This window comes from Balaenoptera ricei, chromosome X, assembly GCF_028023285.1.
Source record: "Balaenoptera ricei isolate mBalRic1 chromosome X, mBalRic1.hap2, whole genome shotgun sequence".
Lineage (NCBI taxonomy): Eukaryota > Metazoa > Chordata > Mammalia > Artiodactyla > Balaenopteridae > Balaenoptera > Balaenoptera ricei.
This window is the reverse complement of record NC_082660.1, coordinates 64582220-64595679: the sequence shown is the minus strand read 5'-3', so window position 1 is coordinate 64595679 and position 13460 is coordinate 64582220. Positions and strand designations below refer to the sequence as shown.

General features: G+C 43.8%; 1 protein-coding gene across 2 annotated transcripts in view; it reads left to right on the top strand.

The window, feature by feature from the left end:
* The window catches only part of HDAC8 (histone deacetylase 8), a 240597-nt gene extending 230951 nt beyond the window's left edge, over nt 1-9646 (top strand). The window contains exon 13 of one of the 2 annotated variants that reach the window (XM_059909937.1): nt 9098-9646. In XM_059909937.1, the coding sequence (XP_059765920.1) occupies nt 9098-9106 (9 nt within the window). In that variant the 3' untranslated portion in view covers nt 9107-9646. The remainder of the gene's footprint in view (nt 1-9097) is intronic. The other variant, XM_059909938.1, reaches the window with a different exon arrangement.
* The last annotated feature ends 3814 nt before the right edge of the window (nt 9647-13460 follow it).

The following is a 13460-nucleotide window of genomic DNA, read 5'->3' as shown; positions in this document are numbered from 1 at the left end:
TCAGAGGCAGGAAAGTGGTAATTGGTGGTTATACTTAATTGTCATTGAAAGGCTTTCTGATAACAGGGGGGGATCTATATTCCAAGACAAACAATACAGTTGACAATTAAGAGCTAAAAACTAAAATCAGCGATCCATTTCAGCACATGCCCAAGGCTTCATAGAAATCCTTTGTTCTGCCATTGTTCCCAGGTAAAGAGTGAGACCCTCAAGCCCGGTGTGATGGGGCAGCAGCTGGGGAACTTGCTCTAGCCTTAGATCACACTAGATGGGCCTCCTCCCCATCTTAAAATTGTTCAGAGGCTCCCCATGGCCTCTAGGATAAGACCATGGTCTTCTAGGCCCTTGATAATCTGGCCTCTGACCATCTCTGCAGCTTCATTGCACACCTCCCACCCCTGTCCCTGACCCTCATCCTGTGCTCTGGCCACAAAAACTTTGCAGGTGCCTTTATACATCCTGCTCTGTTCCTGCTGCCTGGAACATTCTCTCTCCCTTTGCCCTTCAAGATGCCACCTCCTCCGTGAAGCCTTCCATGCCCTCTCTTTGTATGCCCTCAGCACTCTGTACAGACTGGTATTATATGGGCTTGTTGCTATGGACTATGATGTGTTTGTCTCCATATATGCCTTCCTTGCTAGACTGAGCGCTCCTTGAGGGCGAGAATTGTGTCTTGTTCTCCTCTGTGGCCCCAGCACCCAGCATAGGGCCTAGCCCACTGTAGACATGGGGAGGGGGTGCCACATCCAAGATTCGCAGATACTAAAGGCTCGTGGCAGCAAAGCAGCCCAAGCACCAGCTGTCCAAAAGTGATCACTTCGATCATTTTCCCCAAAATGTGCCTCATATACCTCTGCGTGAGAGACAATTTGAGGTGACACAAAGACATTTTTCATTTAATAGTCGTATTTATTTTACTGTATGTTTTAAAATCTACTAAGCACAACATTATTATTGTTATCGTTATTATTATCATTACTTAGGATAAATGAGGCCAAAATAGGTATTAAAATGTTTAAAGTAAGTTGATATAAAGAAAAAGAGTTACTATTAATACAGATGTTAAGTCAATATGACAACAACATTCCTGAAAGGGGTACTCCTATAATGAAAGTTGGAACACTTTTCAGCAGTTCTAAATTCACATCTCTGTTCCTCTGTGGTGCCACTCAGCCCCCAAGGGTTCTGGGGTCGCCCCCAACATTCCTCCAAACTGCTATGATGCTGACGGTCTTCAGAACTTATTTGCCACTTAGCCTGGTGGCGTTGAGGCTCTTTTTGTAAGCATATGTCAGCTCACCTCAACCATGTTTCTAAGGGCTTTAAGAGCAATGGCCAAGCTTTAAGGATCTGTGGCCTGAATGGGATAGTGCTTTATCAGCTGCCCTGTAGCTCTAGAGATGTTCATTCCTTCAGTGAATATTGATTGATCAATTCCTGAGCGCTGTTGAGGGGGCTAACTGTAGTGATGAGCAAGACAGACACGTCCCTGCCCGCACGGAGATTGTGAGGGGAGACAGACAAGTTAGCAAATAAGCACGCAGGATATGTTCGGTGTGCTAAGGACATTGAAGAAAATAGAGCAGGATGATGTGACAGAAAATGAGTGACTGGGGGTGGCCACTTAGACTGGGTAGTCATCAGGCCCCTCAGAGGTGACTTTTGGATTGAGACCTGAGTGATGAGAAGAGTCAGGAATGACAATATCCAGAAACAGAGCATGCCAGGTGGAAGGAACACGTGCAAAGAAGGGGGAGCCCTAAGAGGGAAAAATGATTCGTGTGTTCCAGCAACATAAAGAAGCCCCGTGTGGCCAGGACAGAGTGAGCAAAGAGGGTGGTGGCAGACAGGAGACCAGAGACAGGGTCAGACCCTGCAGAGCTTGGTGGCTAAGTAGTTCGGATTTTATTCTAGGTATGATTGGAAGCCATAGAGGGTTTTGAGCATACGAGTAACGTGGTCTGACCTAAGTTTTAACAAAATACTCAGGCTGCTACATAGAGAAAAAGTTGTAGGCGACAAGGATGAAAGCTAGGAGACCAATGTTGAGGCTATTAGAGTTGTCCATGCAAGGGGTGACAGTGGCTTGGATTAAAGTTATAGCAGTGAAGGTTGAAGGGAAGTGGGTGGATTTGGAAAATATTGTGGAGGTAGATTTGACAGGACTTGCTAATGGATTGAGAGGGAGGTTGTAAATGAAAGAGCAAATAAGAATGACCCCAGTCAATGTCATGAAGAAAAAAAAAAAACAAAAGGGAACTGTTCTATATCTGTACTGTCCAATATGGTCACCACTGGCAACATGTGACCATTTAAATTTAAGTTATTAAAATTAAATTAAAAATTCAGTTCCTCACTTGCACTAGTCACGTTTCAAGTACTCAATAGCCACAGGTAACTAGTGGCTACCATATTGGGCAGCATAGATATAGAACATTTCTATCATCCCAGAAAGTTCTATTGGACAATGCCACTCTACATTAAAAAGACTAAAGATTACAAGAATAAAAAGGCAAGCCACAGACTGGGAGAAATTCTTGCAAAACACATATCCAGTAAAGGACTGTTAGCCAAAATATACAAAGAACTCTTAAAACTCAACAATAAGAAAACAACCCAATCAAAAAAATGGGCCAATGATCTTAACACACACCTCACCAAAGAAGCTGTACAGGTGGCAATTAAGTGTTTGAAAATATGCTCACTATCATTCACTAAGGAATTGCAAATTAAAATAATGAGTTCCACTACATACCTATGAAGAGCTAAAATCAAAACACTGACACCACCAAATGTTGACAAGGATGTTGGAGCAACAGGAACTCTCATTCATTGCTGTTGGGAATGCAAAATAGTACGGCCACTTTGGAAGACAGTTTGGCAGTTTCTTCCAAAACTAAACATAGTTTTAACATACAGTCCAGCAATTATGCTCCTTGCTATTTATTCAAATAAGATGAAAACTCATGTCCACACAAAAACCTGCACATGAATGTTTATAGCAGCTTTATTCATAATTGACAAAACTTGGAAGCAACCAAGATGTCCTTCAGTAGGTGAATGGATAAACAAACTATGGTACATCCAGACAATGGAATATTTTTCACTGCTAAAAAGAAATGAGCTATTAAGTGACAAGATGTAGAAGAACGTTAAATGTGTATTGCTAAGTGAAGGAAGCCAGTCTGAAAAGGCTACATGCTGTATGATTTTAACCATATGACATTCTGGAAAAGGCAAAACTATAGAGACAGTAAAAAGATCAGTGGCTGCCAAGACTTTGGGGAAAGGGAGGGAGGGATGAATAGGTGAAGAACAGGATTTTTAGGGCAGTGAAACTATTCCTTATGATACTGTAGTGGTGGATATGTAACATTATACACTTTTCAAAACTCATAGACCTGTATAACACCAAGAGTGAACCCTAATGTAAACTATGGACTGTACTTAATAATAATGTATAAATATTCATTCATCAGCTGCAACAAATGTACATACTAATGAAAGATGTTAATAATAGGGGAAATTGCCTCCGAGGAGAGGAGGGGGACAGGGGGGTATGAGAGCTCTCTGTACTTTCTGCTCAGTTTTTCTGTAAACCTAAAACTGCTCCAAAAATAAAGTCTATTAATTAGCAACAGGGACTTCCCTGGTGATCCAGTGGGTAAGACTGTGGGCTCCCAATGCAGGGGGCCCAGGTTTGATCCCTGGTCAGGGAACTAGATCCCACATGCATGCCGCAACTAAAGAGTTCACATGCTGCAACTAAGAGTTCACGTGCTGCAACTAAGAGTCCACGTGCCGCAACTAAAAGATCCCTCATGCCGCAACTAAGACCTGGTGCAGCCAAAATAAATAAATAAATTTAAGAAAAAAATAGCAACAACAACAACAACAAAAGACTAGAGGGAATTCCCTGGTGGTGTAGTGGTTAAGAATCCACCTGCCAATGCAGGGGACACAGGTTCGAGCCCTGGCCCGGGAAGATCCCACATGCCGCGGAGCAACTAAGCCCGTGTGCCACAGCTACTGAGCCTGCGCTCTAGAGCCCGCAAGCCACAACTACTGAAGCCCGTGTGCCTAGAGCCCGTGCTCTGCAACAAGAGAAGCCACCGCAATGAGTAGCCCCCGCTCGCCGCAACTAGAGAAAGCCCATGCACAGCAACGAAGACCCAGTGCAGCCAAAAATAAATAAATAAATGTATTAAAAAAAAAAAAAAGACTAGAGTGCTCACCAGCACCTAGTACTGGCAAAGAATAGACACTCCATAAGTGTTGATTGAATAAGTGGATGAATAAATGAGTCAGTCAGTCAATGAATCAATAGAACCCAAGCCTCCTGAGTCCCAATCCAGTACTCCTTCTTATACATCAGAGATAGGGTGATGATATAATTTATTGTCGAAACCAAGATACTTGAGAATGAAATGGGGTGCCATGGGTGTAAAGCAGAGCTGTCCCAGAGATTACAAACTGGGAGCCCGTGACCACATCTTGCTTCCAAAATTGTTTTGTTTAGCTTCACATATTGACGTGCCACATGATATTCTTTAAAAATTTAAAGTAGTTGTCTACAATGAGGTATCACCTCCCACCGGTCAGAATGGCCATCATCAAAAAATCTACAAACAATAAATGCTGGAGAGGGTGTGGAGAAAAGGGAACCCTCTTGCACTATTGGTGGGAATGTAAATTGATACAGCCACTATGGAGAACAGTATGGAGGTTCCTTAAAAGACTAAAAACTAGAAATACTATACGACCCAGCAATCCCACTTCTGGGCATATACCCTGAGAAAACCATAATTCAAAAAGAGACATGTACCACAATGTTCATTGCAGCACTATTTATAATAGCCAGGACATGGAAGCAACCTAAGTGTCCGTTGACAGATGAATGGATAAAGAAGATGCGGCACATACATACAATGGAATATTACTCAGCCATAAAAAGAAATGAAATTGAGCTATTTGTAGTGAGATGGGTGGACCTAAGTCTGTCATACAGAGTGAAGTAAGTCAGAAAGAGAAAAACAATTACCGTATGCTAACACATATATATGGAATCTAAAAAAAAAAAAAATGGTGCTGAAGAACCTAGGGGCAGAACAGGGATAAAGACACGGACGTAGAGAATGGACTTGAGGACACGGGGAGGGGGAAGGGTAAGCTGGGACGAAGTGAGAGAGTGGCATGGACTTATATACACTACCAAATGTAAAATAGATAACTAGTGGGAAGCAGCCGCATAGCACAGGGAGATCAGCTCAGTGCTTTGTGACCACCTAGAGGGATGGGATAGGGAGGGTGGGAGGGAGACGCAAGAGGGGGAATATGGGGATACATGTATAGGCATAGATGATTCACTTTGTTATACAGCAGAAACACCATTGTAAAGCAATTATACTCCAATAAAGATGTTAAAAAAAATTTTAAGTAGTTGTCCACATTTCACACTGTGAAAACTTTGCATAAAAATGTGAATTTCTGACTTCTCTTGGAAAATGGAAAGATCTGGTCACACTGGGCCCACATTCCTGCACACTAGTGAATGGCTGGAGCCGAGTAGCAGCTGCCCCCTTTGTGAGCAGGTACCTTCCTGTTTGCCACAGATCCCACCTTTCCCTGTTGTACCTCCTACTCTAGGCTAAGTGTGAGTTTCCATTTCTCATCTCACTGACACCACTTTGGTTTTGTTTTCTTTTGTAATAGAGTTAAGAAAAAAGGAAATGATTTCTTATACTCATTATGCAAAGTAGGAAAAAGAAAAAAGGGTCCAGAGTGCTCCGTATGTCTTGCCCCCAGTCTGTTCTACTGACATCTAGTACATTCTTGGCCTCTGTAGGCATTTGAGTTTGCCCCCTCTGGTCTGTACTCTGTGTCTCCCCAGGCCCCAGACCATGCTAGCTTTTAGAATTTTCTCAGGCTGCCACCCACTGCTGGAAAAGCTAGATGTGAAGGGAGAACAATGGGCATTATTTAAGCTTACATTTTCATTGTTAGCCAAACTCAGTATTGCTCATCATCAACTTCTGGTGGAAATTATTTCTGTTGTTTTTCTTAATTGCCTCCAAATGTAACTGGAGAGTGAGAAAGAAGAGCAGAGAACACAGCACCCAACTTTCCTTTCTGTGAACATGTGTTGTTGGGGCACTCGGACCCAGGATTTTTTTCATCCGTGCAATCATTCATTCATCAAGCTCTGGCTGTACTTACAGATGGAAGGACCCTCACTTCAGCACCAGGATCCCCTGTAGGTTCTCCATAGAAGAGGCAACAACACAAAGGCCCACATGGAGATGGGAAAGTATGGATGGGGCACATGTAAGCTAAGGTGTTAAACTTCATTCATAGGTGGTCCGGAGCTGCTAAAGTTATTTCGGAGCAGAGGAGGCATGTGGTCACCGCTAGAATTGTGCAGGGGACAGCTCCAGAGGTGCGAGCACCAGTTAAGAGGCTGTTGCAGTAACCTGAGTGATGAGAACTGTTAATAAGGTGGAGACAGGGGAACAGAAAGGAGAGGACAGATTTGGGAGACATCTTGAGGTTAGGCTTGGCAACTCATAAGATGTGGAGGGAGCTTGAACTAAGAGATGAAGAATCAAAGATTATCCAGAGATTGTGAGCTTAAGGGTTGAAAACACCCAAACCATGGTCCAAAAAATTAACTTTTGCTTTGCAAGAGTTAGAAGAATGAAAAGACAGGGAATTCCCTGGTGGTCCAGTGGTTAGGACTCTGTGCTTTCACTGCCAAGGGCCCGGGTTCAATCCCTGGTCAGGTAACTAAGATCCTGCAAACCACACGGTTTGCAGCCAAAAAAAAAAAGAAGAATGAAAAGACAAGTTATATACTGAGATAGAATATTTGCAAATCATATATGCAACAGCAGATTTGTATCTAGAATATATAAAGAACTCTCCAAACTCAACTGTAAAAAAAAGTCCAATTAACAAACGACATGAAGAGGATATACAGACAGCAAATAAGTGCATGAAAGGACATTCAACATTACTGACCATTAGGAACATGCAAATTGAGACCACAATAAGAGATCCTTACACACCTATCAGAATGGCTAAAATAAAACCTAGTGACACCACTAAATGCTGACAAGAATGCTGAGAAACTAGATCCTTCATACATTGCTGGTGGGAATGTAAAATGGTATGGCCACTCTGGAAAACAGTTTGGCAGTTCCTTATAAAATTAAACATGCAACTACCATAGGACCCAGCAATTGCACTCTTGGGCATTTATCCCAGAGAAATGAAAACTGTGTTTACACAAAAACTTGTACGTGAATGTTCATAGCAGCTTTTTGTGTAATAGCCAAAAACTGGAAACAGCCCAGATGTCCTTCAGCGGGTGAGTGGTTAAACAAACTGTGCCATGTCCATACCATGGAACAATACTCAGCAACAAAAAGGAAGGAACATAATGCACCCAATAACCTGGATGGATCTTTAAGGGCAGTGTGCTGAGTGAGAGAAAAAACCCATCTCAAAATGTTATATACTGTATGATTCCATTTAGATAACATTCTTGAAATGACAAAATTATGGACCTCGGGACCAGATTAATGGTTGTCAGGCTTACAAATAGGGGGTGGAGGGGAGTTAACAAGGTAGCATTGAGATCTTTGTGGTGATGGAATAGTTCTGTATCTTCTTGTGGTGGGGGTTACACGAACCTATACATGTGGTAAAATTTCATAGAATATACTCTTACACACAAACACTCATACACACACACACACACAAATGAGTGCATATAAAACTGGTGAAACCTAAATATGGTCTGTGAATTATACCAGTGTCAATTTCCTGGTTTTGATATTAAATAATAATTATGTAAGATGTTGCCACTTGGAGAAACTTGGTGAAGGGTACCAAAAAAGGAATGAACTATTGATACACTGAAAAATTTGCATGAACCTAAAAATTTGCATGAAACTCAAAGGCATTATGCTGCTTGAAAGAAGCCAGTCTTAAAAGGTCACATACTGTTTGATTCCATTTATATGACATTCTGGAAAAGACAACACTTATAGTGATGGAGAATAGGTCAGTGGTTGCCAGGTGGTAAGAGGGGGAGGGGAGGATGTGACTGCAAAAAGTTAGCACAGGGGATTTTGGTGGCTAATGAGACCAATCTGTTTCATGAACCTTTACGTGTGTTAAAAATCACAGAACTGCACATACCAGAAACAGTCAATTTCACTGTATGTCAATTTAAAATTAAACCAGATAGGCAAGTGGGTGCTGATTTGTTTTTCTTTCCTTCCTTTCTTCCATTGATCCATTTATTCATCCATTTATTGAGTACGTACTATGTGTGAGACACTGGGCTAGACTTTGGAGATCAACCAAAAGTAAGGCAGCCCATGTCCCTGCCCTCATGGAACATCCTTCCTGTTTTAGAGGAGAAGTGGTCAGTAGGGTTTGGAGCCCAGTATTTCTGCTTGGGGAAGTGGGACAAGGAGAAGACTGTGGAGGGACCAAGGGAGCAAACTTTTCATTCCTAGAGCCCAGTCCTGTAGGATTTCAAGTGATTGCGTTTCCCTCTAAGATTCTTAGACCTGAAGGCAGGGGGAAATCCCCAATTCGCATTTCACAGGTACTCACGAGAGAAAATGCTAGGAGGGTTGTGCCTTGCTAAGCTGGGGGGGGGGGTGGGCCGTGGAGAAAGGTTAGGGGCAAGGTAAGATCTGGTGCAGTTAGTGAGATGCGAACTCTGAAAAGTGTTGGAATATGTGTGTGTGTGTCTGTGTGTCTTAAAACAATCAGGGCTGGGTTCAGCTGAGTGGTTCTTCTGCTAGTTTTGGCTGGGTTCGCCCAGCACTGCAGTCAGCCAGCTGTCAAAGGCCTCACTCACATGTCTGGTGGGTGGCTGGTGGTTGCTGGCGTAACTGGACCAGATATCTCTCACCATCCAGCAGCCTAGCCTGAGCTTGTTCATATGTTGGGGGTCTCAGGGTTCCCAAGGGCAGCAAAAGAACTAGCCCCAAAATGAAAGCGCCCTTTTTTAGCAGCTTTATTGAGGTATAATTCACATATGTTACCTGAATTTGATTTTTGTTTTCTCTCCTGTTTGTAGGGAATCTGAAGCATGTGGTCTAGTTGACAAAAAGAGATCAGGTTTCCAGAGCTGAGGAGCAGTGCCTGTAATGAAGACAGCGTGTTTATGCGAGCAGTGTGTGGAATTTGTGACTGCAGGGGAAATTTGGAAGAATTTTACTTCCTGAAAATTTCCAAGGGGCACCAAGTGGCAGCTGGCCTCCTGGGTTGAGGCAGGCAGGCACCCCAGAGGCCTCAACTAGACCTAGGGGAAGACAAAGATTTCCAACACTTAAAGTGTTTATTTTTTAAAAACACACAGATGCCGTTTTTAATCTTTGAAAATTATTTTTAAGCAAGTTGGGGAGGGGGTATTTTTATTTTCTTAAAGGAGACAGATCAGAAGCTGGAGGAAAGCATGGAGATTTGGTTGACAGTTCGTGGGGCAGGGGGGAGCTGACAGGCAGGGTTTGGGCCTCAGGACCATCCAGGTGGAGCCTCGGGGGGAGGGGGCTGGTCAGCAGACTGGGAGGTGGGGAGAAATCCACCCGTGTTGTTTTCAGGATTGCGGATCTATTTTGTTTTTTAATAAAATCTTTGAAAACCTACCTCTCTGTCCCATTGTCCTCATTGTAAAGTACCACTGACAGCACACACAGTTCTGAACATTTCCTCTCACTGAAGTATCAAGAATAACCCTGCTGCTTCCCTGTTCTGCTCTGGCCCAGCCTGGGAGGCTGACTCTGAGTACTGGATCCTGCTGAGAACTAGCGTGTCTCCACTAAGTCCTGGGGACAGTAAGCCAAGCTCTGACCTGTGCTGGGGCCTGTCCAGGGCTCACGGGAATACAGGTGCTGCAACCATGGAGAGGGTCTTGCTGGCACCCCACGGAGGAGCAGGTGGCATGTCAGAGACAAGAGGGACATCTTGATGAATAGAAGCTACTTCCCTTCAAGGGTAGGCAATCAGCACACTTGATGAAAATGGGATACAGTTGTGATGCATTGGTGTTACTATAACCTCAAAGGCGAAGGAAAGATGGCAAAATGCAGATGGGGGGGGTGGGTCACGAGAGAGATGAGGAAGCAGAAGGGACGGCCAAACGTCACAATTTTGGAATTTGATTCGCCAAGTATTTATGCAGCTCCTACAGCTACTGGGACTTGGATGGGAGACAAGGACACGGCCCCATCCTGGCCATCTAGGAACTCCCAGACAAGGCAAAGTAGGAGGGAAAGAACCAGATTCCAACATGCTTCGTGCTCTGTAGCCAACATGAATCCCGAGCTGTGGGAGCACTGGGGAGATAGCAATTCGCCCGGCGGGGGCGGCATCCCAGAGCGTTTCAAAGGGGATGATATTTGAGCTGGGCCTTGTAGGGTGAGTTGTATTTCTCCCGGCTACTGAGGGGGGAAGGGCATTCGGCAGAAGAGAGTGGAAAAAGCCTTGAACGTGTCCTGGGCTGGGAATAGCCAAGCTTTTATTAAACAGCATCGGGGCGCCTGGTCGGCTAGGAATACCAGTCACTTCAAATGCCCACTATCCTAATTATACACTCTCGGCTTAAGGACAGTTTTACTTATGCCAAAATGAAGGGGGATTTTAAAAAATAGAAGAGGGAGGAGGCGCTGAATGGGGCAGGTGGGGTGTGGGGAGGCCAAGGAAGGCAAATGAGAACTCTGACTTCCCAGCCTGCAAGGGACCACCCGCCAAGATTTGTGGTCTCAAAGGCTTGCTGAGTCCGGTATCCCAATCCTTTCTAAGGGACCCACCCCCCAAAATCATCACCCAAATTCCTGTGAAGGACTCAGCCCTGAGACGCAACCACCTGGTAAAGTGGTGAATGCTACTGCTCCATTTTCCTTTCCCACATGGACAGCCAGGGCCGCCTTCTCACCAGCACCGGCCCTCATGGCTGAGCCCCAGAGTGAGCTGTTGAACCGAGGCCAGGCGTGTTCCTGAGAGACGGCATCCCCTCAGTGGCCTTCAGGATTCCTTTTCATTTGATTCTTGTTGAAAAACATGAGGCTAAAAAAAAAAAAAAATCCCATAGATGGAAGTAGGAATCATTTTCCATTTTTTGCAATTAAAATTGAAATACCAAACAAAGGTAGTATTCCCAAAACAAGCAAGAGAGATTAAGAGTTGCTCTACTCGGTCTAAACTCATCCAATTGTACACCTTAAATATGTGCAGCTTTTGGTCTATCAATTACACCCTCAGTAAAGCTGTAAAAAAAAAAAAGAAAGAAAAGAAATACACCAAGATACTAACTGAGGTGGGCTTCTGTGGAGGAAGAAGGTATAAAGATGGTTTAATTTTGGTTCTTTCTACTTTTCAATATTTTCCCAATTTTCTCTAGTAAGCAGGGTCTAGTTTTGTAATTGGAAAAATAAATACATAAACTTTTTATTAAAAGAATTGATCTGCAGATAAAGTTACAGATCAAAGTAAATTCAATACACCCACTGAGGAAGAGTTTGTGCTCAGGCCCTGGGGCTGTTCTAATAACCACCCAGGAGGTTCTGAGCTGGCAAGGAAGACTGATCCGGCTGGAGGGTTCCTGATTTACAATTCACTCAGCTGGAGAGGGTCTTTTTAGATAAGGTGGCTTGAGGGCGGGGCAACTTTGTACCCAGTGTGAGCCTGCCTTCCCTTCAGGAAACAGCCGCCTTTGTGCCCACAAGGACCAGCCATCATAACCATAATAATAATGCAAAGCAAGCATTGGAATATGCCCCATTTTACAAATCGCTTTTATTTACAGTATGTCACTATCCACCCCGCTGGGTGGGTATTATCATCTCTACTTTATAGCTTAGCAAACTGAGGCCACAAACTGTGAAGTAACTTGCCCAGTTGTCAGTGGCAGAGCCAGGAAGCCAACCCACCTGGAACTACAAGTTCCCTTACTTTTCCCCCTGCCCATACCGCGTGCCGCTAAAATATTTTTAAACTGTGACTTTGGAGTAAACAACTTTCTTTTTGCTTCCAAAGTCCAAGCTGGACCAAGCCTCATGCTGCTCTCCGGCCCTCCCCACACGACGACAACAGTATGTAGTTGTGTGCTTTTCAGCAAGTTACTTGACCTTCCTGGGTCTGTTACCTTATCCCCGTAAAGTGGGGCACATACATAAAAAGAAACGAAATTGAGTTATTTGTAGTGAGGTAGATGGACCTAGAGTCTGTCACACAGAGTGAAGTAAGTCAGAAAGAGGAAAACAAAAACCGTATGCTAACACACATATATGGAATCTAAAAAAGAAAAAAAATGGTTCTGACTTGAAACTAGGAGCAGGACAGGAATAAAGATGCAGACGTAGAGAATGGACTTGAGGACACGGGGAGGGGGAAGGGTAAGCTGGGACGAAATGAGAGAGTGGCATGGACTTATATACACTACCAAATATAAAATAGCCAGTGGGGAGCAGCTGCATAGCACAGGGAGATCAGCTCGGTGCTCTGTGACCACCTAGAGGGGTGGGATAGGGAGGGTGGGAGGGAGACGCAAGAGGGAAGAAATATGGGGACATACGTATATGTATAACTGATTCACTTTATTATAAAGCAGAAACTAACACACTATTTTAAAGCAATTATACTCCAATAAAGATGTTTTAAAAAAACAAAACAAAAAAAAAACAAAAAGAATATATATATTGGACATGCCTATATTTGCATAAAACACCTTTGGAAAGATACACAAGAAACTGGGACACCTCAGTTCCCTCCAAGCAGGGGAACCAGGTGGCAGGTGGCAGGGGAGCACGGAAGACTTGCACTGTGTTCCTTTTTGTACCTTTTGAGTTTGTGACTGTATTACCTGATCAAAAAAAGTAAATAAATATATTTTTTGAAAGCCAATGGAAAAATCCCAAGCCAGTTTCCCTTTGGGGAGGTGGATCTGCCTCGGTGGCCTTCAGTGTGAGTTGTCACAGAAAGAGGGGTATATTTCCAATTCTGTATTTAAAAGACTCTTTCTAAGGCAGAAAAACTTCTTTATAAGAAAATCAACTATTGTCATTCAACAAAAAAGGAAGAAGGAGGAAGAGGAGGAAGAGAAAGAAGAAAAGCAAGCAGCCATCAGGCCGAGCAGGTTTTGACATCTCTAAGCCCCTGCACGGCAAGCTCCAGCAGCTCCTCCTCCCCTGCCTTTGCTAAGGACGAGTCTCCAAACCCGCTCAGTGCTGGGCCCCAAGCTGACCAGCAGCACAGATGCACTTCGGCCTCAGACTGTCTGGGTCTGACTCCCCTCCCCTCATAGCTATTATCAGATTCTCAACACTCAAAGGGGTTTTCATGATTCCCCCAAAGGATGAGAGCTACAAATGTAGAGGTAAAGACAGACATATATAGAGCCTTCGAGGATGGGGGCCTTCTAAGACCCTCACCTTTTAGGGTCT